At 62.0% G+C, this 24,432-nt stretch overlaps 3 protein-coding genes across 13 annotated transcripts in view; 2 read left to right on the plus strand and 1 right to left on the minus strand.

Annotated features, from left to right (window-relative positions):
• Positions 1-442: 442 nt before the first annotated feature.
• LOC136057607 (C-X-C chemokine receptor type 1-like) lies at positions 443-2,581 on the plus strand. Its single transcript, XM_065750376.1, has 2 exons — positions 443-600; positions 1,178-2,581. Exon 2 carries the CDS (start codon positions 1,183-1,185, stop codon positions 2,257-2,259), a length of 1,077 nt encoding a protein of 358 aa, XP_065606448.1. The 5' UTR covers positions 443-600; positions 1,178-1,182; the 3' UTR covers positions 2,260-2,581.
• Positions 2,582-3,631: 1,050 nt separating this feature from the next.
• Positions 3,632-8,993, minus strand: RUFY4 (RUN and FYVE domain containing 4). 3 transcript variants are annotated; one of them, XM_065750699.1, is made up of 12 exons: positions 8,930-8,993; positions 8,389-8,464; positions 7,516-7,579; positions 7,186-7,292; positions 6,793-6,918; positions 6,548-6,654; positions 6,303-6,446; positions 5,390-6,212; positions 5,211-5,317; positions 4,478-4,624; positions 3,913-4,044; positions 3,632-3,834 (listed from the first exon to the last, which is right to left on the minus strand). In XM_065750699.1, exons 3-12 carry the CDS (start codon positions 7,559-7,561, stop codon positions 3,732-3,734), a joined length of 1,842 nt encoding a protein of 613 aa, XP_065606771.1. In that variant the 5' UTR covers positions 7,562-7,579; positions 8,389-8,464; positions 8,930-8,993; the 3' UTR covers positions 3,632-3,731. The 3 variants fall into 3 exon arrangements, with proteins under 3 accessions (XP_065606771.1, XP_065606770.1, XP_065606772.1); XM_065750698.1 differs by having other exon boundaries at positions 3,632-4,044; XM_065750700.1 differs by lacking the exons at positions 3,913-4,044; positions 4,478-4,624.
• Positions 8,994-19,429: 10,436 nt separating this feature from the next.
• Positions 19,430-24,432, plus strand: part of TNS1 (tensin 1) — a 38,509-nt gene continuing 33,506 nt past the window's right edge. For 3 of the 9 annotated variants that reach the window (XM_065750567.1, XM_065750568.1, XM_065750569.1), the window contains exon 1: positions 19,430-19,681. In XM_065750567.1, the coding sequence (XP_065606639.1) occupies positions 19,655-19,681 (27 nt within the window). In that variant the 5' untranslated portion in view covers positions 19,430-19,654. The remainder of the gene's footprint in view (positions 19,682-24,432) is intronic. The other 6 variants (XM_065750570.1, XM_065750572.1, XM_065750573.1 and 3 more) reach the window with 4 other exon arrangements.

Below are 24,432 nucleotides of genomic sequence, written 5' to 3' on the forward strand. Positions count from 1 at the left end.
GCATTGGGGTGTCCCCAGGGCCCCTAGAATGTAGGGAGAGGCAGGGAGCGGGGTGGAGTGCCCTGGAATGGGAAGTGCCTGCATGTGGGATGATGCCACAGGGCTACGGAGCCCCCAAAGTGTCACCCCAGTGGGCTTCCTCCTCCAGCTGCGGTGTCACTGATGATGTGAGAGTGCCTCAGAATATTACGGGGGTGTCCCTGGAGTATAGGAGCACCCACAGGGATGTAGTGAAGCCCCATGGCTAGCAGAGCCTCAAAAACAGGCAGCAGCCCATGCACCCCGGATGCAGGGTGCCCTAGGCTGGGGGTGCCAGGAAGGTGTCCCCTCAACTGCCGCTTCCTCTTCGCACTGCAGAAGGTTTTGCAACATTGCTTCCTCCCTGCACTGCATAAAGCAGCGGTGCCAGCTCTGGATCCGGCACAGGTGTGGAACACAGTGGCAGCAGTGGGTCCACGTCCCCGCACTCCCTGGGGGCTCTGTTTTGGGGTGACAGCCAGGGACAGCCTGTGGCAGCCTTCAGCCAGGCCTCAGAGCAGCCAAATCTGAGAGCTGGGAAAAGGAGAAGATTTGGGGTGCAGCAGAGACAGCGAGTGGTGGGTGAGTGCCCGGGATGCTTCACTTCAGGGTGGGATGGGGTACCCTGCTTATGTGGGCAAGGGGTGCAGGGAGGGCTCTGTATGCGATATCCCCAACTCTGCATAGAGTAACTCTTAGGGGGACCCGGTATCCCCAAGTAGTTTTCTGTGTGGGGTTAGGAGAGGAAATGGGGACTTCCCCTTCTGTGGGCAGAAATCTGGCCCCAGAGGAACTGCAGGGAATTTGGGTGGGGAATCAGAAGGCGAAGCCAAAAACACAGCAAGGAGAAGCAGTCTCCTCTGCCCTGGGTACTGTGGTGCGCTCAAGGAGCTGCCTTGGGAATGGTTTTTAGGGAGAGCATCAGAGTTCAAAGGACTCACACCAAGCGGGGGGACTCAGGAGTGCTCCTTCATGGGGGATGAACCTGGAGGGGATGGAAGAGGTGAAGTGGTGCATACGGGACTGCTGTGCAGGGTGACACGTGGGGGTATCCAGGCGTGATCCTGTTCATTGTATGGTGAGGTTGTGGGTCATGGGAGGGTAATGGAGCTGGAGGTGCTGGAGGTGCCCTGAGCCCACACTGCTTTGTGCTTTGCAGGCAAAATGGGGACATTTTATGCTGATGAACTCTTTGACATCTTATATAACTACACCTCTGACTACGGCAACTACAGCCTGGCTTTGCCTGATATCGACCTCTCCTCTTCCCCATGTCGTAACGAAGGCTCCGTTGCCAACAAGTACTTGGTGGCCTTCATCTACTGCCTGGTCTTCCTCCTCAGCATGGTGGGCAATGGGCTGGTGGTGCTGGTGGTCACCTCCAGCCACATGAACCGCTCTGTCACCGACATCTACCTCCTTAACCTGGCTGTGGCTGACCTGCTCTTCGCCCTCAGCCTGCCTCTCTGGGCTGCCTACTGGGCCCATGAGTGGGTTTTTGGCACCGTCATCTGCAAAGCCATCTCAGTGCTGCAGGAATCCAACTTCTACAGTGGCATCCTGCTGTTGGCTTGCATCAGCGTAGACCGCTACTTGGCCATTGTCTACGCCACCCGTGCTGCCACCGAGAAGAGGCACTGGGTGAAGTTTGTCTGTGTGGGCATCTGGGTGTTCTCGGTGCTGCTCTCCCTGCCCGTGCTGCTGTTCCGTGAGGCGTTTGTCTCAGACCGCAATGGCACGGTTTGCTACGAGCGCATTGGTAATGAGAATACCACCAAGTGGAGGGTGGTGCTGCGGGTGCTGCCGCAGACCTTTGGCTTCGCCCTGCCCCTCCTGGTCATGCTCTTCTGCTATGGTGTCACCGTGCACACTCTCCTTCAGACCAAGAATGTCCAGAAGCAGCGTGCCATGAAAGTCATCCTAGCTGTGGTGCTGGTCTTCCTGGTCTGCTGGCTGCCCTACAACGTCACGCTGGTGAGCGATACCCTCATGAGGACGCGAGCCATTGCCGAGACCTGCGACAGGAGGAAACACATCGACACGGCTCTCTCCATCACGCAGGTCCTTGGTTTTGCCCACAGCTGCATCAACCCCATCATATATGCCTTCATCGGGCAGAAGTTTCGTAACAGCTTCCTCAAGATCCTGGCACAGCGGGGCTTCATCAGCAAGGATGCTGTGGCACGCTACGGCCGCACCTCCTACACCTCCACCTCTGGCAACACCTCCACCACCCTCTGAGCCCCACTGCTTTCCCAGACCTGGTGCATGCAGTCCTGGCACCCCACGCACTCCATCATCCTAACCCAAGATACAGACTTGGGCAGTAGGCACGGCACCCTGGCTCATGGATGGGTGTCACTGCGTAAATGTTCACACTGCACGTGCGAAAGTGCATCAGCATGGGGTTCCTGATGGAAAGATGCTGAACACCACACACCCTCCTTGTGCTTTGGGGTAAATCTTATGACTTCGGGGACATCACGGCCCTGGTGTGGCAATGGTGGCTGCTCAGCAATAAAGGAGGTGGCAAGTTTTTCACACACCTATGGCTCCTGTTGACTGGGGGGTGGCAGGAGGGCTTGGGGCACGTCCCCAGGGCACTGCTTAGCCATGGCACTTCCTGATGATGAGTGCAGGAAAGTGTTGTTACCCAAGAGGCTGTTGCAGAGGGTTTGTATCCTGTGTATCCCCCAAGGGGACCACATCCTGGTGTCACTTGGTGCCACCACTGGGTTCTTTCTTAGCATGGGGTCTCTGTACCTCTGCCCACCTGGGAACACAGCTGGGGTCAAACCCTCACCACCCTTTTCCCAATACCCATTTGAACTCAAATAAAACAAATCCATGCAAAATCCTTTAGTGGCCCTTCCCTGCCCTTGATGACACTGAGCCAGCCCTGTCTCCGCCCTGCAACCCATGAAGGTGATGGCACCTGGGACACCCCCTGCCCAGAGCACTGCATTGTGCAAAGAGCCGGGAACCTGCCCCTTACACAACCAGGATGGGGCGGAGGGAGTGTTTCCTCCCTAGCTTGGGCAACTGGGGCTGGTACTGGAGCAAAGAGGGGGTTGTGGCCCATCTTGGGTTCCTCCTGTCACCCCATCTGTGTCTGAGATCATGGTGCCTGCCCCAGCATCTCTTCATGGGGGTCCCATGCTGCCCTTCTGTCATCCGTACTACAGCCTCCTGGGATCCTTAATCCTGAGGACATCAGGGATATGTGGGATATGGGTGAGGCTGGGAACAGGATATGAGGGTCCCTGGCACCCAGGGAGGAAGAGCTAGGTTGGACAGGGAGAACAGGCGGTTGAGCATGGCAGCAAGGCAGGAGAGCAGGGCCAACCCATCACCTTTATGTCTGGGAAGGTTCTTGCTCAAGCAGTGCCTGGCAGGAAACCAAGGCTGTTGGCCAAGAGCCCTCTCCCCTTGCATCCTCCCTGCGACAGGATGGGGTAAAGCCTGGCCTTGGCAGTCCCTCTAAGGAGGGCTCAGACTTCCCCATGGCAGTGTGCCTGTTCCTACTGCCCTTCAAGGCTTCAAAGTAGCAACGACGGATTGATGACACTAGAGCCACTGGGATATCAGCACTGGGTTGTTTCCTTCTCCATGGACCAGCCATGCAAAAGATATCCCAACCCTGAAAACCAGAGCAGCAGGACCTACCTGCCAGACCCACGTCCTGGGCACAGCAGGTTGGATGTCCTCCCAGCTCACATAGCCTGTGGGTGCCTTTGCTGGTAGCAGAGCAGGCAGCATCGCCCCTGCTTCCCCATGTCCACGGAGCATGTGTGGCACACCTTGCCCTGGCACAGCCTGGTGAGAGAGCACACGGTAGGTGCGTGGTGGTGGCCGGTGACCCTGTTATATTCTCTGGTGTCCTCCTGTGCCCACCTGCAGCTGTACCGCCGGGACAGCAGGCGGAAATCCTTGCCACAGCGGGAGCACAGCCCCACATCGCGGGGTGCAGGGCTGGGTGTCTGCGGGTCAATGCCCTCTGTCTTCTGCCACAGGGCATCCTTCTCCCTGCAGGAAGGGGGGGTGAGGATGTCATCCTTGGTGGGATAGCAGGCCACTGCGGGTGGGTTGCATATGAAATCATTACGTGTGTATGTGCTCCTGTGTTTGACAGGCGTTGTGCAACAGCCCCTCTGCAACTGCTAGCTGTGCCCAAATTTATCCCATAACCCACGTATGACAGTGTCACTGCCATTGTCTCTGCACTGTCCACGCAGTGTTAGGTGTCTGGGGACATGCCCTCGTGTGGGTGATGTACACTGGGCACCCAAGATGGGCACCAAGCCTCCCCAAGGTGGCAAGTGGGATTTCCCTGGGCTCTGGTGCCCTCCTCTGGGCAAAGGGCTTTGGGAGCAATTGTGTGTGTGAGGCTGCACACCCACTGGAGGGGATGGCAGATGTGTGCAGAGGGCAGGTGAAGGGGGAAGGACCCTGCTCTCACCGCAGCAGCTCCAGCAGCCGCCCCTTCATGTCGCGGATGAGCTCCTGCTGTCGTGCCTGCTCTGCACCACGCATGGCCTCCCGCTCCTGCACCTCCCGCTGTGTCCGCTGCAGGGCTGATGCCCAGCGCTCCCCGTCCTGACGAGCCCTGGCATTGGGGCAGGCATGGCACCTTTGAGCCCAGGCCCGGGGAGGTGGTGGAGAGAAGGTCTGCCTGTCCCTCTGGTGGCTGCCTCTCCATCCATCCAGCTCTCCATCCTCACAGCCATCTTGACGTCCACCGACCTGTTTCCTAGCTGTCTATCCATCCTTCCCCAAAGCCATCCCTTTGTCTGTCCATCCGTCCATCCATCCATCCATCCATCCATCCATCCATCCATCCATCCATCCATCCATCCATCCACCCATCCATCCACCCATCCATCCATCCTTCCTTCCTTCTATCTGCTCACCCAAGCTTCATCTCTTCATCCCTCTGCCCACACATCCAATCCCCCTGAACTCATCTCTCCCTCCATCTGCTCACCCCAGATTCATTCCCCCATCCCTCTGCCCACTGATGCTTCTGTCCCTCCACCTCCTCTCCAATCCCCAAACTTTTACTTCCCTCCCTTCCCAACTCCTCTCTCCCTCCCCACATCCCTCCCTCACTGCCCATCCCCTGGGTCAAAGTGGGGCACCAGGGGGTGACCCCTGCAGCGTGTAGGGCACCCTGCAATGGGTCCCCTCCCCACCTGCTGAGCTGCTCCTGCAGCTGCACCACCTCCTCCCGCAGTGCCTGGATCTGCTGCCTGCTCTGCAAAGCTTCTTCCTGTGCTGCTGAGACCAGGGCTGCGAGGCGCTGTGGGATAAGCAGGGCTCAGGCCTCTTAGACCCACATCCCACACTGGGACACCCCAATGCTTTCCCATACCATCGCCATGCCGGCAGCTGTGCTACAGTCCCCCTTTTCCTGATTGTCCATCAGTGGGTGACAGGAGAGCTCCAGAGCCCGCCGCAGCACCTCCTCCAGGGCGGCCATCTGGGCTGAGGCGTCTGTCTGTCCCCGTGCCTGCGCTGCAGCCTGGCACTCCTGCAGGCGTGAGGTCAGCACTGCCACCTCTGCCATTGCTTCATCCAGGCGTGCTGCCCGCTCCTCTGCCACCTCCCGCCACCGCCGAGCCTCCTCCTGCACCTGTGCCAGCTCCCCAGGACCACATGCCGCCTCGGCCAGCGTTCGGCTGAGGAAGGCATTGGTTTCCCTCAGTGCCTCGACTTCGTGGGCCCACAGCTGGACCTGCCGGGCACTGCGCTCCTCTTTCTGCCGGTGCTGCTGCTCTTCCCATGCCAGCCGGGCTTCCAGCGCCCGCCAGGCCTCCTCCTGCTGCCCCAGCTCAGCACGCAGCTGGGACACCTGCGCTCGCAGGGATGCCTCCATCCCACTATGGGTTGGGGAGTTGGGTGTAAGCCCTGGGTCGGGTGTTGGAGGCATGTTGGGATCCCCATTGGTGCTATGCTGTGCCTCGGCAGTGCTGGGCGTGTTCTCCTCCTTCTCACTGTGCTCCGTGTCTTCGTTTCCATATTCTTCTGCTTCAACATCATCCTCCTCCTCACTCCCTGCTGGTGGGCTGTGACAGGCTGGCACCCTGTGGGGCACTGCAATGGGCTGGGTGATGCCATCGGAACATCCATGTGCCCCTGTGCCACTACCTTCTGTCTGCGGGGCCATCTTCACCACACTGGGCCGCACCAGCTTCCTAGAGGGGACATGGGGCTCAGGGCCATGTAATGCTGAGCCCCAGGTGTCCCTGTTCTCCTCAACATCCCCCTGTGTGTCCAGCACTCACTCAGAGAACATGGGCCAGGCGGTGTCCAGGTCTGCCCTGCACAGGGCCAGGTGGAAGGTGATGCCATCCAGCTCATACAGGATGCCCAGGATCTCAGCCCGCCGCTGCGGGCTCAGGAAGGGGCTACGGGCATAGTACCACTCACTGCAACCAGAACAGAATCTCACACACCCTACTCGAGCACACAGAGCTGGGAACCATGCCTTGCAGTGGCGCAGCCACCCCTTTGCTCCCCATGCTCTCACCTGAGGTTCTTGGAGTCGAGCAGGCAGAGCTGCAGGGACTCAGCCAGCTGCCGGTGCACCAGGCAGTAGCGCAGGAAGGCACGGCCCCTGCCCACTGGCGTTTTCAGCTGGAGGGGAGCATGGGTTATGCAGCACTGCCACGTCAACCTGCACGCCCAGCCCAGCCCGTGCACCATGTGTCACCATCTGTGACCATGCCCACCCAGTGGGTGCCCTGTGAGCCCCCTCTGCTGACCCGTGCCCACCTTGTCCAGCGAGGTGACGAAGCGGATGCCCTCATGCTCCTGCCGGCGCTGAGCCAGGCCCTGGCACAAGAAGTCCCAGTAGTCCTTGCGTTGCCCAAAGAAACTCTTCTTCTCCTTGAGGTCAAACTGGAAGAGACACAGGCTCATTTGGAGGATGCCTGTGCCCCCCGGCCTGTCTCCACAGTACTCAGCTGGCTCCCCCAGTCGAACTGGGGACAGCTCCATTTGCTGGCTCCGTGACTCAGTTTCCCTTCTCCACGTGTGGATAGAGGTGAACACAGTCCACGCGTCCATCCCTGGGGATGCTCACAGACAGATGACATCATCCAGGGTCCCCCAAAATGCTTGGCATGGAGACCCTCTACTACCAGTGCCCCCCAGGGGAGGGAGTACCTGCAGGAGGAACTCCAGCTGGGCGCAGAGGCTGTGCAGCTCCCGGCTGCCATCTGTCACCGGCAGGTTCTGCTCCTTGTAGCTGTGGTTCAACTCAGCAACGGTCTCTGCGGGGCGGCAGGGATGAGCTGGCACGGCTCCGGCAGCCTGCCCAGCCCCGCAGCCTCCCGGCTCCCAGCTCGGGGATTTCTGCCCGAGGGCGAAAGAGGAACCGGCAGAGGGATGCAGAAGCGGAGCAGCAGGAGCAAGGGGCACAGGCGGCTGTGGCTGCAGGATGGCTTGAGAGTGCCCGTGGGGACACGCTGGCACGGGACATGCTGGCACACTTACTCTGCAGGTCCTTGATGACGCGTCTGAGCTCCCCATCCCCTGCCATGGCTCTAGCTCTGGGGCTCTGCAAAGGCAGGGGCGCCCATGAGAGGTGTTGAGCTGGCTTGCTCCACTGCACCCCCAAATTCCATCTCGGCCTTCCACTGCCCCTCAGATGGGGACTTTTACCCCCCTGGCTCTACTCTGGGGCTGCTTTCTGCTAAGGTAAGAAGGGGGGTGGGCTCAGACACCCCTTTCCCTGTGCATGCCACTCCATTCATGAGCTCCATGAGCAAGGTGCTCCATCCTGTGCCCCACTGGCTATCCATGTGCCTTGTCCCAAAATGCTCATGGGGTCTGCCCTATAGCATGCCCAGCTCATCCTAAGCCTCTGCCCCATTCCTCAGGTGCTGCAGAGGCTGATCCCCCCACCCTGTCTCCATCACTGCTTTTGCTTCTGCTCTCACTTCCCTTGCTCACCTCACAGTCAGTGCATGGGGCTCCTGATTCCCCCTCCCTCATCAGAAAGAGAGAGCACAAAGCCCACAACATGCAGACCCTCAAACTGAGCCCCTCACTAGGCAAAGTCTCCTGCTGCAGTGTGCTGCCTGCAGGGCTGGCATGGCATTTGAGAGCATCGTGGGCTTGGTGAGGGGTTGCAGAGCTGGGGGTGTGGCACCACCGGGAGAGGTCGAGGGGCAGTGCCCATGGGGTAGCACATCTGTAGGGCTGGTTGCTATAGGTGGTGGCCAGCCATGGCAGGGGGGAACAGCAGGACGCCTGACTTCCTGTTCCAGTGCCCTTGGGTGCCCTTGGATGTGTGTTCCCTTCTACCTGCTCATGCCCATGCCCATGCCCATGCCTCAGTTTCCCGTGGGGTGAGCCACTGCTTACCTGGGGAGCTGAGGTGCTGCTGGGTGCTGCCGTCCTCTTGCTGCTCCCCACACTCACACTCCTTCTCCTTTTGTACCTTGGCCAGGAGGAAGTGCTCAGGATGGGGGTGGCTAGGTCCCCTCCCCATGCCCCACAGCCTTACAGCTCTGACTCCCCCCCCCTCCCAGCCCCAGCTCCCAGGTTTTGGGGTGCTGGATTCGTGGGCTCTCCCCTACCAGGCCCTCCTGCCTGGTGTTCTGGGGTGGGGGAAGCATAGTGCCAGGCCTGGAGGGACCCCAATCCCTCCCATGACTGAGGGAGGCATATGGTTTGGGAATGTTCTGGGTGACTTCCTCCAGCTTTTGCAGAGGGTTCAAGGAACCATGCTCAGTTCAGGACAGGCACAGGAGCTGCCACATCCCTTGCCACAATGACACCCCCGCACCAAAACCTCCAAGAACAACATCCCTTGGATACAGAGACCCCTTGGGAGGAGCAGCCCTCCCCAGAAGGCCCCCACAGACCCCCTACATCCTGCCCCCACATCACCCCATACCCCTACCTTTAACGCCAGCGGGGCCAGGAGCACCACCTCCTCCAGCCAGGCCCTGAGCTCGGCACTGAAGTGAAAGCAGGAAGTGGTGCTGAGTGGGGGCTGGCCGCGTTTCTGATGAATGTCAGGATGTGGGGTGCCCTCCAGCACAGGACAGTGCCCCCCTTGTCCCCATCACCCCACATCACCCTACCAGGTGGCACAACGGAACTGGGGGGACCATGTGCTAGGGGGATGCACACACATGTGCCGTGGACCCCCCCCAGCATCCCACCCCCAGCTCCCTTTCTCCTGGGGTCTCACCCATTATCAGTGTCTCTATCCCTGAGGGAGTGTGCTGGTGGGCTGGAGGGAGGGGGGGGGGGGGGAAGGGGGCACACATCACCCGCCTGCCCTTGGCGTGGGTGCAATTCAATTAACGATGCCTGGCTCAGCGCAGCCAATAACGCTAATGGCCCCGCACAGGCCTGGCGCTGCACAGCGTAGGGGAGGGGGGGGGGCCCGGGGGCCATCTGCTAATTAATTAAATGGGGGTGGGGGACAGTGCAGCCAGTGGTGATGTCACCTCTCTGCTGCTTGAGCGTGGGGCTGCGCCCTGGTCCCCCCCCACTCCCAATGCCATCCCTCTGCCCACTCTGGGACACATAGAGGACTCCCCAAATCCTCTCCCATCTGCTCCTACCATGAGGTTTTGGGGTCTTGGGGCAGGGGGGGCCCTGAATGATGGCAGGGATCCCCAATCCCCTCCTGTGGCTTGGGAAGTGCCAGAGGGAAACTGAGGCAGAGCTGGGTGCGCAGATGGGACTGCTCCCAGAGAGCTTTACAGCTCTCACACATCTACAAGAAAAGGGGCTGGGGGGGCACTGCCGGCATCCAGCACCCACCCCACAGCAGGACCTGGTGTGTGCAGGGAGGCTGACAAAGGCACGAGGTGGGGGGGGATTAATCCAAGCGTGCAGGGGGAACGGGAAGGAGGAGGAGGAGGAGGTGGGGGAACGTGGCGGAGCTGGCTCCCACCCAAGCACTGCAGGACATGGGCGGGCACGGTGCTCCCTGCCTGGCTGCCAGCGCGCAGGCGACACTGGGGGACCAGCGGGGGGGGGACAGGGCCTGGTGGGACCACAGCCCCCAGCCCACTGCTGCACAGCCCCGTGCCTATTGCTGGGCACCTCCTGGGCACATCCTGGGCACTGCAGCCCAGCACAGCTGGGGGGCACAGCTGGGTTTGGCTGGCTCCCCCCTGCCATCAGTGCCCCTTCATGGGCTGGGTGACCCCTGCGAAGGGGCACCATGACCCGCCTGAGCTGGTGCTTTGCCACCTTGGTTCGCTGGGGGAAATACCTGGTGTCCTGCCTCCTGCCCTGCCGCGCCTGCCGACACACTGAGGTAAGCAGTGCCACGCATGCAGGGTGTCCTGGGTCAGGGTGGGGGATGCAGGGGGAGCACGGAGCTGGGGAGCTCTCTGGGGGTGCACAGAAGGGGGGGAGGGGTTGGGGCATCTGGCTGCGGGCATCAAGGGGTTAAACCGTGTGTGTATGTGTGTGTGTGTGTGTGTGTGTGAGTGTACCAGGGGGTGGGGGCACATCCTTTTTGTCCCTCCTTGTGTCTCCCCTGGCACAGCACTGTGACCCACCCCCCACCCCCCACTCTATAACCTGCATCCCTGTGCCCCTGCAGTGCCTGGCATGAGGGATCTGCTGGGATTTCTGCACAGTGCTCCATGCACAGGAATCTGCTGAGATCTCTCTGTCCTTACGGCACCTAGAATGGGGGAACCCCGTGCACGCTGTGAGGGGACCCTATGAAGCACCCAGCACTGGGGCACATCCTTTGTTCCTATACAATGCCAGGTGTGCTCAGCATCCCTGCTCTCAGCAAAGTGCCCTGTGCCTGAGGGCACCCAATGAGTGCAGGATCCCTGTGCCAAAAGATCACCCCGTGTGGGGAAACCCTGTCCCCACCATCACTCAGCGTGGGGGACACTGGTACCCACGCAGCACCCTGTCCCCCCATTGTCCTGTTACGGGAGTCCCATCCCCTTCTGTGCCCCTGAATGGGATGTGTATGTGAGCTCTCTGGTGTGGGGTGCCCCATGTGGGGCATGTCCCCATGCCCATGCATGGGACACGTGGCATACACCGATGTGTGTGCAGGATGTGCACCCAAGGGCAGTGTGGGGGCACTGCTGCTGGAAGCAGGCGGGGGTTGCTTGGGGACACAGTGGCCCTGGGCAGGAACCCACCGATGACACTGTTATGTAGCCCTATGCATGGAAGGGGGTGGGAGGATGGGGTGTGTGCCTGGGTCGCTGATACCCATGGGGGGACTCTCTGTGTAGTGTCCCCTCCCACCCCCCCCGCTAAGAAAATGAACCCTAAATCACGTTGATGGGCAGCATCCCCATGCCCCCCCATCCTCGTCGCTTGCACCCCCCGTCCCTTCCCTTCTGCGAGTCCCAGGCTTGTCCCGGAGCTGAATGGGACGCAGTGATTTATGGGGGGCGGGGACCCCGCTCTTCCCGGGGGCTTTCATTTGCGGGCAACAAGAGGCTGTAGTGATGGGGGTGGGAGGGGAGGGGGATGGGGGTGCGCTCACGGACGGGTGCTCCCCGCTGTCTCCATCCCTTGCCCTGCGTGTCCCCTGCCGCCTTGACTCACCCACCCCCGTGCTGCCACCCGCCTGAGCGCAAGGCTGCGGGAGTCACCGCCGGCCTCCTCCCCCTGAGGCTGCGGGGGGGTGCCGCTCAGCACCCCAATCCCACCCTGTAGAGCTGAGGGGCTGCCCAGCCTCTTCCCGTCCTGCCCCCCCTTGCGAGGCCCCCGGCTCTGCGCAGCCTTGGCAGAGCGCTGCTCCCTCTCCGGCTCTCCCATCCCGGGACCACCCAGGGGACAATCGCATCCCCCCCCCCACCCCCCCACTCCACCACAGCCTCTTGGGGAAGGGGGAGTGGGGGTCTCACTGCCAGCCTCGTTCCCCAGGGCTCAGCGGTGGGTGCTGCGGGGGGGGGGGGGGCTTGCTGCGGGAGGGCGCTGCCCCCTCTTTGTCCCCCAGCTATATGGGGGCCGGGGGCTGGGGGGAGTCGGGGGCGGGCCGGGCGGGCGGAGCGAGCGGGACGGCTGCGGGCGGTGCGGCGGGGCAGCATGACCGGGCTGTGCCTCTCCTGCCTGCTTTGGGTACGGCTATGGGATCAGGGGGCGCGGGGTGGGGAGTGCTTTCGCGGGGGGGGGGGGAGGTAAGCGGCGGTGGTGGAGCTGGAGCGGGTCGGGAGAAGCGAGACGGAGCGCTGCGCTGGCACTGGGACCCCCCACCCCCCGCAACACCGAGCGGTGGGGGCGGCCCAGGGGTGGGGGCATCCGGTGAGCGGCGGGGACTGGGGCGGGGGGGCAGCAGCCCGGGATTGCGTGGCGGTGGGGAGCGGGCCGGGGGAGTGAGGGACGCTGGGCTGGATGGAGAGAGGATGTCCGAGGGGGTGTTATTGGGACTGGGGGCTGTTACGGCTATTCGGGATCCCACTGCGGTCCTCGGAGTCCGCCGTCCCTTGGCACTGGGAGGCGGGGAGCTGGGCAAACTGGGAGCTGCTGGGGAATGCTGGGGGCTTGCGGGTCTGGACCCCCACCCTTCGGGCCAGTTGTGCTGCGGGGTGCCCCATGCTCTGGGCCGGGACTCCGGTCCCCCACCCCCAGCCCGGCTTTGCAGCCCCAGCAAAGCGGATGAAGTAGGAGGGTGCCCCGGTCCCCCGGGGGAGGCAGCCCCCCCCCTCCGGCCCGCACCTCTCTGCAGTGTTGGGCAGTGAACCCAGGCATCCATGCAGCTGGCACCTCTCCCCGGGGCTTCATCCAGTCCATGGGGCCCCTCTCATCATCCTTGAGTCCCTCTGCTTGAGGGGCCGTGGGTTGGGATGTCTATCTCCCGCCGCCCCACACCATCCCCTCTATTTGGATGACATAGGTCTCAAGGTGACATCCCCAGGCGGTCCTCACACCCCAGAAGTGTCCCCCAGCCCTGGGGACAGGGATGATGCTCAGATCCTGCCAGCCAGGAGCCGGGTCCCGTTTGCACCATGGGCTGGGGACACCCCCACCAGCGTGTTGGCAATGTGACAAATGGAGGGGGTCTCCATGGGGTGGGAACAGAGGGGGCTGCGCTTTCCCTAATGAGGATAATTGCCATTAACAAAGCAGAGTGAGGGCTGCGGTGGGGATGTGCGTGCGGGATACACATTGGCATCCCCAGGGGGTCCCTGGGAGCGGGGGGCACTGCCTATTCCCGGGGCATCCTGCAGCGGTGGGGGGGGGGGGACACTTTGCATATGCATACGAGCTCATGGCATCGGGAGGCCTTGCTGTCACCCAGCAACTGCGGCGTGGGAGCCCTGACAGGGGGGGGAACTGAGCCCAGGGGCTTGGGCAGCCATGGGGGGGCTTTTCCAATGGCTGCTAGGGGGGGATGTACATAAGAATGTGCACATGGTGCACTCACTCGTGTGTTCATGGCACTTGTGCCCCCACCTTGTGTCCCCATGTGTGTACTGGGGAAACTGGGGCAGGAGGGGGGTGGTACCCACACTTGGGTGCTCCCTGCGGTGAGGCGTGCTGGGCCCGAGGGGGTGGGGGGCTGCGGGGCCTCTGCCTTAATCCCATTAGTCCTGGTGTGAAAAGGCGTATTTGTGGCTCTCACATCTTCATCTGGCAGTGGATGGGTGGGTGGGCAGGCATGGCTGGCACACTGCTATGGATATCCCCCCCCCCCCCTCCCAGTCTGGGCTGTCCCCCCTATCTGGCATCCCATAACTGTGCCAGCATCCCTGTGCCCTGCTGTCCCCATGTCCTGCTGTCCCCATACCCAGACTCACAGCTCCTGTGGGCTATGGGGTGGCAGCGTGGCTGTGGGGACACTCCCCATAATGTACCCCCCCCCCCACGTCCCAGCCCAGCACACACCCACACTGTGGTGCCCTCTGCATGCACACCAATGGTGTGTGTGCAAGCTTGGGTGTGCATGTGCACATACACTGTACACTGACAAAAATGCAAGTGCATGTGTGTGTGCATATGTGCACATGTATGTATGTGCACGCTCATTCTGCTTGCACGCCGATTTGCACAAGCTTCTTGATGCATTCAGACGTGCTCACACACCTAGACCTGCAGACGTGCGCACGTGTGCTTGCACACACACAAGCACAGTCGTACAGTCACACAAATGCATGCACACTGCAGTGTGCAGGAACACGCCAACACACGCGTGTGTGCACGCATGGAAGAACATACACACATCTGTGTGCATGCACCCACACTTCCTCTTGCGGACATGTGTGCACGTGGGTGTCCGTGCGTGTGCACGCTCCTGTGTGCTCACACGCACACTCAAGTGCTCAGCCCCTCACACCGCCAGGGGGCGGCAGAGACTATTTAAAGGGGCCGCGGCTCCGGGGGTGGTCGTTGCCATCCCCGTCGTGTTGCGGCCCGGGCAGGCACGAGGTGGGGGTTACCTCGGGGTGGTGAGAGCGGATGGAGGCAGAACCCAGCCCAGAGGAAAGCTGAGTAGGGCAGAGATCGTCACGGAGCGGGGCAGGGGACTTCGTGCTGACTTGTTCCCGTGTCCCGCAGCCCCAGGACTTGGAGTCCCCCAAGGCGCACGCCTTCAAGATGACGAGCTTCAAGAAGGTGAAGGCGTGTGGGATCTGCCGGCAGGCCATCACGCGCCAGGGCAGCACCTGCCGAGGTGAGGGGGGCGGGACGTGTACGTGAGCAAGAGGATGCAGCGATGCTTTGGCACGCTTCTGCACGTGGTTGTGAGCCCACGTGGCCGAGCGTGCAAGTGAGCATGCAGCCATGTCCCATACATGCATGCGGTGTCATCCCGGGACGCTCGTGGCCCTGTCCCCCTCGAGGCCCCGGTGGCACACGCGGTGACGTGTCCCACCACACGTGTGTGGCGATGCTGAGCCCCGTGCGAGGGGTGGTGGGAGGAAACGCTCCAGGTCGCGGGAACAATGTGGCTTCCTGTGTTCCCTGCACTGCAGGAAATGATCCCGGGGGGGACAGGGCCTCGGGGGGGGGGTGGGAGGTGGCCATGGGGCATGCTGCACAGGGACCCTCGTGTCCCTTTGAGGTGGCACGCTGGGGGTTGCTTGGCATTGCCGGTGGGTCAGCATCCCATACAGCTGCACTGTGCGTGTGCACAGCTGCACGTGCTCAACGTGTGCATGTGCAAGAGATCACAAGCTGTGTTTGCATGCACTGGGGTGAGCAGTCACCGTGCCTTTGGCACACTGTCACTGTGGGTGGATGGGTCATGCATGTGGTGTGCGTGCATCTGGCTGTGTGTGTGTGCACCCGTGCACCCACAGTGAGCAGCTCTGTGCTCTGTGCCCGGTGCTGATGCTACCTGTGTCCCTCGTTGGGAGCCACCCTACCCAGCCCCTGTGGGCAGCCCTGTGGCATTCTCTGACTCCTTTTCCCCTCCTGCAGGCTGCAAGCTCTCCTGCCACACCAAGTGCCAAAGCAAGGTAAGGCTGGCACCTCGTGGCATGCCCCACTTTGCATGGGAGGGACTATAGATGTTTGGAGGTGGTACTGGGGTCCATATCCCTACTGGGTGGGTGCTCACATTGCTGACTGGTTGGAGTGGCATCTGTGGCACCTATGTGTATGTCTGATGAGGATTCTCAGGTAGCTGATATGGGGTTTTGTACTGGTACGTTATTGCACCCAGGGCTCTGGCTCTGTGTGCAAGGGAAGCCCGTGGCTGGCTGCAGTTTGTGAGCCTCTGTCACCCTTCCTGTGCTTGCTGGAGGCTGGCAAACCTCCCATGGGGTGCTGCTGGGGGGGGCATACATGGGGCCAAGGCCTTCTGTGCAGCTCCGCTGGGCCAGTGCCCAGGGAGGGGCTCCTCAGGCCAGGCGAGCAGCCAGCTGACTCACACTGCATGTTACTGTAGGGTCTCCAGGGAGGGCATGCGTGGGGAGGGGGCCTGGCACAGGGAGAAAATGGCCCTGTGTCCACCTGAAGCCCCTCACATTTAACCCCTGAGCCCCCAGAACTGGGGAATGGGGCTCCCCCAGGGTTTGTGGTGCTCTGTGCCCCAGTACTTCCTCCTCCTGCCCTGGAAATGCTGCTGAGCTTGCAGCACTCCTCGCTGCTGCTGGCTCTGGAGCCCCTCAGTGCTGTTGTGGCCGCTCCACAAGTTATTGTGGGGGGACGTGCCCTGACCCCTTCTGCTGTCCCCTTCCTGGCCCCATTCAGCTAAAACTCCACATGGATGAGGTACAGTGGGAAGGGGTGTGTGTGCTGGGGACCCTGGGGTGGCCATGGGGACAGAGGTGGCAGGCGGGGTTGGCTGTGTGCCCGCAGCCTGTGGGCGGCACTGGTGGGGCTGGGGCAGACGCACAGACATCATCTGGGAAGCACGAAGCCGTTCCCATGCCCATGTAAGGCCCTTCTCGCGCCCGGCCCCTCCACTCGGGGATTTTTCCTTGCTTAGCAAACCTTCCCCCCTCCCTGTGAAGGGACAGTCGACTGGACACTGACATGCATCCAAGCCCCTCAGTCCACCTCTTCCATCCCTCCCTGCACTGAAACTCCCTACCCATAGCTGCAGCTTCCTTTGAAAGTGGGGATACTGAGTCACAGAGCCCAGCCTGGGTGCGTGTGATCCCTTGGGTCCCATCCTCACCGCTGCACATGCAAAAACATCTCTGCAAGAACATCTCACATGCGTGTGCACACTGCACAGTGGTGCCCTGGGGCCGATCTTTCCCCACTGGCCCTGCTCCAGACTGGGCTTGTTTTCCAAGTGCCCCCTGCAGGGGCTTGGAGGGGGGTTTGTCCATCATTAAACTGGGTGCTGGAGCAGGGCCAGGGCCGGGCAGCGAGGCACGTCCTTGCCACAACTATAGCTCCTAGTGCCCGCGGCACCTCCTGTCCCCTCTCACGGAGACCGGGTCCCTGGCTGTGGGAGGGGGAATGGGGCAGGCTGCATGCGGAGTGATGGGCAAACTGTGATGTACATCTGGGTCCTGTGACATAAACAGGTAGGGAGGACACAGGGAGGGGATGGCAGTGTCCCAGTCGTTTTGTGGGACAGGCTCTGTGCCTTGCTGCCTCCATGCTGAATGGTGTAGAGGAGGATATGTGCATTGCTCTCATCCCTGTTCCCAGTTCAAAGCTATTCTGCCTTTGGGACAGATAATTGGCAACACCTCTGGGTCTGCATAATGGAGCAGGGAGGGAGAATAAGGCAGGAATGTGTCCTCAGCCCTGGCACGGGCCCAAACAGGGTGTGGGATGGGGGGGCTGCGGTAGGCAGCACTGCCCCCAACTCGTGGAGATGCAGAGGGTCCTGAAAGGGATCGGGTGGTTTTTTTTTTTTGGTTTTTTTTTTGTTGCTGTTTCCTTTTTCCCCTTCTTGACGTCACCACCAAAATATTCAGCCTCTGTCTCAGCTCCGGGGGGGTCGGCTCTGCTGCTGGAGGAGCTGGGGCCCTTCTTGTACCCTCCAGGAGGGGAAAGTGAGTGGAGATGCTGAGCCTGCCCACATTCATTTCACCAGTGAGCAGCAGGGCATGGGGCATGGGGCATGGGGAGCGTCTCTCCTGGTTCTTCTGTGCCTTGTCCCCTTCTGCTGGCACCTAGGGTGGAGGTGCTCTCTCAGGCTGGGTGCTCGCTTTGGGATGTCAAGGAGCTGGTTTTGGTGGGGGTCATTGGCCAGACCTGGGGGTGCTGGGCGGGCTGTGTGGGTTGACACAGGGCTGAGCACTGAAACTGCTTCCATCACCCCGAGATGGCTCTGGGATGCATTTGGTGTTTGGCTGGGGATGGAGTTCAGGGGCAATTTATAGACTTCAGTGGCTGTGTCCTGTGACGTCATCTCCCCGAGGGACAGCTCCGTTCCTCCTCAAGGGACAGCTCCCGCAGGCTTGGGACAGGGACGTTCTGTCAGTGCCCTCCGCTCATCCACTCATCCTGCTGGGATGCTGATGCTTTCCCATCTGACCCTGGCTCTAATGAGAGCCGTCCTAGGGCCACGTCCTGGGTGCTGGGATTGTGCAGGAGCTGAGATTTCTGACACAACTGATTTGGGCCCTATGTCTCGCTCCTAGCTCGGGCCATTCATTACTCCTCTGCCTTCACTCCTCCCTGCAGAGCCCTCAGCGCCCCAACCCCATCTGTCCCTGCCCAGATGCTGAAGTGGATGGGGTGGAAGATGCTCAGCAGAGAGCTGCCCCAATTAGTGTATCTTGCTGCTCCCTCCCAATGCGTTTTGGGGAAACTGAGGCTTGTGGGGGCTGAGTGCAGGTTGGATCAGACAGAATGGGACCTCACTGTGGGGATTCATCCTACAGCGGCGGGTGGAAGTCCCTGTGGTTGTGCAGCTGCTTTGTGCCTCAGTTTCCCCACATGCAGATTGCACTCTCCCTGGTTGCAATGGGATGGGATGCGGGCACTTCCTGGCCTCGCTGGCACGGGAGGTGCAATCCATGGGATGCTTTGGCTGATGCACTCCCACCCCAAAGAGAGGGAGGCAGGGGAGAGCCTTGCTGCCACATGTCTCCCCTGACTGCGAGCAGGGCCAGTGCTGGTGTTCTACTGAGCGTGCAGCACCAGGACGGAAATGCAAACAGGAATGGGGAGGTGTTGGGTGAGAAAATGTCAACAGTGCTGGGCCCGGTGGCTGGCCCACAGCCCCCCCGGCCTGTTTGTCTTTCTGTGGGCCACTGAAGGGCAGGCTGTGCCACGCTCCTCGGTGCCCACATGTCTACCTGCATGGCTGGGCTGGGGCTTAGGGTGGCAGAGGAGGGGTGGCGGCAACAGGGCGTGATGTGGGGCTGCAGGGCGACCCCATGGTGCACAGCTTCTTCATCCCTTCGCTTTCCACGGAGGAGAAGTGGTAAACCTTCACCCCCGTCCGGCACCGAGAGTGTACCCAAGGGTCACTTTTTGGGCACCCTAATTGGACTTCGCAAATCGCCCCCTGCGGGGGAGGGGGGGGGGTGCAAGCAGAGAGGCCCCGAGCCGGGCCCCACACCCGTGCCCCTGCCACCCCCCCGCCAAGGGCACCGGGACGCAGCGGCGTCACGCGGGGCGATAAGGGCCCGACCCCGCCGTGCGGGGCCTCCCGGCTGCGCTGCCCGGGGGGTGCGCAGCGCATTTCGGGGCTCGGGCGGGTGGGGGGGCGGCTCCCGGTTGCCTTTAAGGGCGTTTTCGGGGGAGGCGAGGGGAGCAGGGCTGGGCGTGTGCGCGTCCGACTGGGAGCGCGCTGGAGAGAGGGAAGAGAAGAAAGAGAGGGAGAAGAGAGAGGAGGGAGGGGAGCGGTGGAAAAAAGCCACCCGGGACCCCCCTCCCTCCCCCAAGGCCGGGGCCGCCCCCTCGCACCTCCCGGCAGCCGGCGGCCTTGGGGGTGCGGAGGGGCGAGGGGGGTTAAGGGGACCCTTCCATCGCCGGGGTCCCGCCTGCGGGGAGCGAAACCCTTCGGCTCTCTCTCCCCCCCCCCCCTCCCCTCTCCTTTCCCTCCCCTCCCTCCTCCCTCCCTCCTTCCTTCCTTCCTTCTCCGGGCTTGTCCCGGGGAGGGAGGGGGGCTCAGCCTGCAGTCCGCCTTCACGCCTGCCGACGCTGGGCTCTCTCCTGCCCCCGACCCCCCCGCCCCGGCAGCCTCCCGGCCTCCCCCCCGCGCCCCTCGGCCAGGTGAGGCAGCGCTGCCGGCCCCTTCGGATGTAGGCACGAGAGACCCCGGATGGATTTCGGGAGCGTCATGAACCAGGTACAGCCACGGCGCGGGGATCCCCTGCACCTCCCTGTCCTGCTGGGGGAGGGAGGGGGTCCCACGCGTGACATCCGTGCGCTGCGTGGTCGTCCCCCGCCCGCTCTGTTTGGGGACGCCGCGGTGGGTCGGTTCCCTGCTGGATGGGGTCCCTCGGGGCGTGGCAGGCTCGGAGGGGGATTTGGGGAGGGGGTCAGGGAGGGTTCGCAGTGCAGGGAAATGGGTTGGGGGGGTCCACGCGGAGCAGCCCTACTCCGCCCCGCGGACGTGTCCCCATACAGCCCCTCCGTGGTGGCAGTGCAGGGGTTAACTCCTCCTCCGCTCCTCCTGCGGGACCGTCAATGGTTAAACCACGAGTTAATGAGTGGTGAGGGGCCGGGGGGGGGGCTGGGGGGGGCACGGCGGCCACGGCTCCCTCGTCCCAATGCTGCCGGGCCCGCAGAGGGTTAAATTCACCAGGGCAGGTCCCGGCGCAGATGTTTTTGGGCTGTGTTCCTGGGAGAGGAAGCGGCCCGAGCGAGGCATCAGCCGTTTTGTTTTTAAGGGGAAAACAACAGAAGGAGAACTGCTCCGCCTGGGACAGCCGAGCGTGGGGCAGCGGGGTCGGTCCCACCGCGGGCCGGGTGCCCGTGGGTTGGGGCAGCAGGGGCGAAGTTGGCACGGGCAGGGGGTGGTCACTGCGTCCCCTCCTCTGTGTCCTCGCGAGGTGTGCTGAGCGTCAGCGGCCCCCGTGCACCTCACGCACCCCTCCTGCTGCATGGGCACCCCCGGGGGAAGTGAGCCCTGAAAGTCCCGGCTCTGGAGCCTTATGACAAGGATACTGAGCACTCTGTTGGTGCTGACCCCCCACTCCAGGAAGGGCAGGGCCAGCCGTGATGCTCCATGGGTCTGCTGGCCCGCTGCCCTGCTCCTCAGTGCTGCACTCACCTCTGTCACATGCTTTTGGGATCTGAAGCCTCACTTGGGGCTGTCCCACAACAGGCTGAGGGCTGGCAACTGTCTTTTTGCCCTGGCTTGGTTTGGGGGCTGCTGGAGCAGAGCTGGGGGGTTTGCATGGTGTTGTCCTTCTGCTCATGACGTGCCAACCTGGTGCACTCTGCCCTTGAGGCACGCCATGGTGGTGACAGCTGTCCCCTGTGCCCACCTGCAGTGCTTGGACCCAGTGTCACTCACTGGGGGCTGTGGGTGCTGAAGAAGGGGCTAGTTTTGTGGACTGGCACTATGGGGCAGCCCTCAGCCTACAGTGGGACTGAGATCTCTGCTAACATGGTGCAGGGGGATGCAGGGATCTCATGCAGCTCACCTAGAGACCCAGGTGCTGGCCCATGTGGGGATCCATGCAGTGACTGATGCCTGCAGTGGGGTCCCTGCACTAGTCTGTCCTGTGTGAGTATGTGGGATCTGACCAATCCCGTGGGAAAGTCCATGTATTGACCAATCCCACATGGGAATCCCTGTATTGACTGTGGGAATCCATCTGTTGGCCAATCCAAAGTGAGAATCCATGTGCTGACCAACCCTACCCGAGAATCCGTCTGTTGCCCAAACCCACATGAGAATCCATGCACAGCCCAATCCCAACAAAGCCCCCTTCACATCAACCAGCCCTGGGTGACCTTGCTCCCAGCCAATCCCAATGGCCATTCTGGGGCAGATGAGGAACCTGGGGTCCCCCTTGCCCTGTTGGATGGAGCTGTCATGGGGCTGTGGACAACGGGGACTCTGTTACGAGGGTCTCACCCCTGTTCCCTGCCCTTCCTGGGGCTTCCTCCAGCAGCATGCTGGGAGCAGGTCCCCATATTGGGTACCCAGGTGATGGGTGTCCCTACACCCAGGGAGGTGAGGCCTGCAAGTGGCAGCTGGGCAGGGACAGCAGCTGTGGGACAGGCTTTGGGGACGCAGCCGGGCAGGCGCTGGCCTCGGGGCTGGAGTGGTGCTGGGAACGTTGCCTTTTTAGGTGCTGGAGCACAGCACATCCCTGCTCGTGGCCAGCCCCGTGCCGAGCCCAGCACCCGCGGGAGGAGGCAGAACAGGACCAGCCCCATTCTGGGGCACATGGAGTTCCTCTGCCTTGCTCTGATCCAAAAAAGCAACTTTTCATCCCAAACAGATCTAGGGATGCTGGCTTTCTCCCACTTTCCCAAGTCCAACCTCTGCAACCTTTGGGCTTATGGCTCAAACCCCTGGGAGCCAAGAGCAGCCCTTATTTGGGTTGAAATAAAGGCTATTTTGGTGCTGCCGGTTCAATTGAAACCAGCCGGAGCTCGAGGCCCCGCAGTTACCCTGTGCATCGCCTTCCTGACTTGATTCCCCTGCACTGGGACTGCCGGCCTGACAAGTGACATGCCACCGGGAGCCCTGGGGCTGTCACCCTCCTTGACCCCACTGCTGGAACACCAGTGTGGAATCCGTCCTGCTTGGGTTTGTCACCATGGGGCGGCTGTGGAGCATCCCTCTCCCTTCCCTTACATGGTGCACTCGCATTTGCTGCGGTGCCAAGGGACAGGGACTTTTGCCTTGAGGGTGTTTATGGGGCCGGCGCTCGGAGGTGTTTGTTGGAAACAGCAGCGAGGAGGTGCTGGAAAGGGGATGGTGCTGAGGCGCGAGGCAGGGAGCACGTCCCCAGTGTGAGCTTAACCAGGCACCCACACGTCATCGGGACGGCTGGCTTGTGAAACGCTGTGGCTCTGTGTGCTGGAAATCATCCGTGTCCCCAGGGGAAGGATGCTGCAAAACTCTGGTTATGGGGGTGACTGCAGTGGGATGCTTGGAGGTTTACCCCGCAGCAAGCCTGCAGGGTGGTGACAGGAAGAGAGCATCTCCCGCCTTGGGATCCACCCATACCTCTTGCACAACACAGCCACGAGGATGGGGTGCTGCCCAGCCCATGGCCTCTGCCCTGCTCTGTGAGTGCCTGACATGGGCGCAGCGGGGTCAGGCACATGGGGAGGCTGGAGGAAGCGGGAAGGGGATGCTCAGGGGGAAGCCTGGGAGCAGTGAGACCTCTGTGCTCCGGCGTCCGCCTGTCTCCTGACTCACCCCAGCTGCCATCAAAGCGCTCCTGGGGCTTCTGACACATCCAGCCCTCAGCTAAGGGGGGGATCCCACAAAGCACCCATGCTGGGGTGCTAACCCCAATCTCAGGACCCCTGTGCAGGCAGCTCAGTTCTTTGCCCAGTGCAGGGTGGGGCTGGTGGGGGGAGCACAGCTGGAAATGTGCCGTCTTCTGCCTGGGACTTGTTGCATAAACAGGAGATTAGCGGAGCTGCGAGGAACTCATGGTGCAGAGCTGGGCTCGGCCATGGGAGCATGTGGTGGGGACCAAGGGGTGGCATGGAGAGGGTGATTGTGTGCGTCAGTCCCCTTCGGTGCCACCAGCGAGCCACTCAGCCTTGTGCCTGGGGAGGTGATGCACAGCTGGGATGTGCGGTGACACATGGCACTGTGTGCAAGGCGACAGCTGGGGTGACGCAGAATCGCCACTCAGCTGCCTCCGGTGCCATCCCAGCACCGTCCCGTGGGACACTGACCAAGCCACTGAGTCACCATCCTCTTCGGCATCCTCCCGCCCACTGCCAAGCTGTGATGGGCTCTGTATCCCTGGGTATAGGGATTGTCCCCTCTGCAGCCCCAGTGTGGGGCTTTGCTCATCCCTGCAGCACATACCGGGGCTCGGTGATCCTGGCACCTCAAGGGTCAGCACTGGCCCGGATATCGGACAGCTTGGGGATGTTTATCAGAGCTCCTGGGGAAGGGAAAAACAAAAAACACCACCCAAAGGAAGGGATATGCGTCAGCGATGGGCCTGGGCGACCCACCGGCAGCCGGACGGGATGAGGGCCAGCACTCACCCAGCCCTTTAAGCAGCAGTGCTGCGTCCTCAGTGCCTGCAGCCTGGATGAGGGGGAACCCCCACAACCTCCCAGCCCACCCCATGCTGAGCCAGACTGCTGCCTCCGAGGAGGTTTGTGTGGCACTGGGGGGTGCCCCGTGGGGTTGCTGTGGCTGCGGCAGGTCCTGGAGGAGGAGGAGGGAGAGGAAGGCTCTGGGAGGGAGGCACGTGACGATGGCCATGCAGGACACGGGGACAGGGATGTGGCATCCCAAGGGTGTGAAGTTGTGCAGGTGTGTGGATGGCAGATGATTGGGTGCAGAGAGCGCAGTGGTGCTCTGCGCACAGCTCTCTATGAGGTGTTAGAGAGAGTCCACATGGGCTGTGCTGGAAGCTTGGGCTGTGTGCGTTTTGCTGCCCAGCCTTCACTTGGGAGGAGATGGCTGGGTCCTTGTGAGGACCTCTGGGGGGGGGTTGGGCTGCGACTTGGGGGGCGCGGGGGGCTGGGCTGGGCAGACACCCCGCTGCGCCTCGTTCCTTGCATTCCTGGGCAGGGCTGCCGGGTGGAGGGGTCGCGGCGGCGCGAGCTGGGCGGCAGGAATGCAAACACCGGCACGGGGAGAAGAAAGGCGGCTGTGTCTGCTGCAGTCGGGCAGAACTGTCCAGGGGGTGCATGGGACCCCCCACCTTTCTATGGGAGATGTAGGGGATGGCGGTGGCCCTGTCACCTGTGTGGTTTGCAGCATCTCTCTCCATCATCTTCCTGGGGTGCTCCTGTGTGCCTACATCAGGAGCTCAGTGCCCCAAGGAAGGGCTAGCCCTATATTAGACATCAGAGAATTAGGGTAGGGAGATCCCATCCTGGACATTACACTTTTGTCTGTTCTGCAGATGAAAACCTCCAGGTGCAGAAGGTAGA

Source organism: Cyrtonyx montezumae, unplaced genomic scaffold, assembly GCF_038088225.1.
Source record: "Cyrtonyx montezumae isolate F1298 unplaced genomic scaffold, pur_monq_1.0 scaffold_7, whole genome shotgun sequence".
In the NCBI taxonomy this organism is placed as follows: Eukaryota; Metazoa; Chordata; class Aves; order Galliformes; family Odontophoridae; genus Cyrtonyx; species Cyrtonyx montezumae.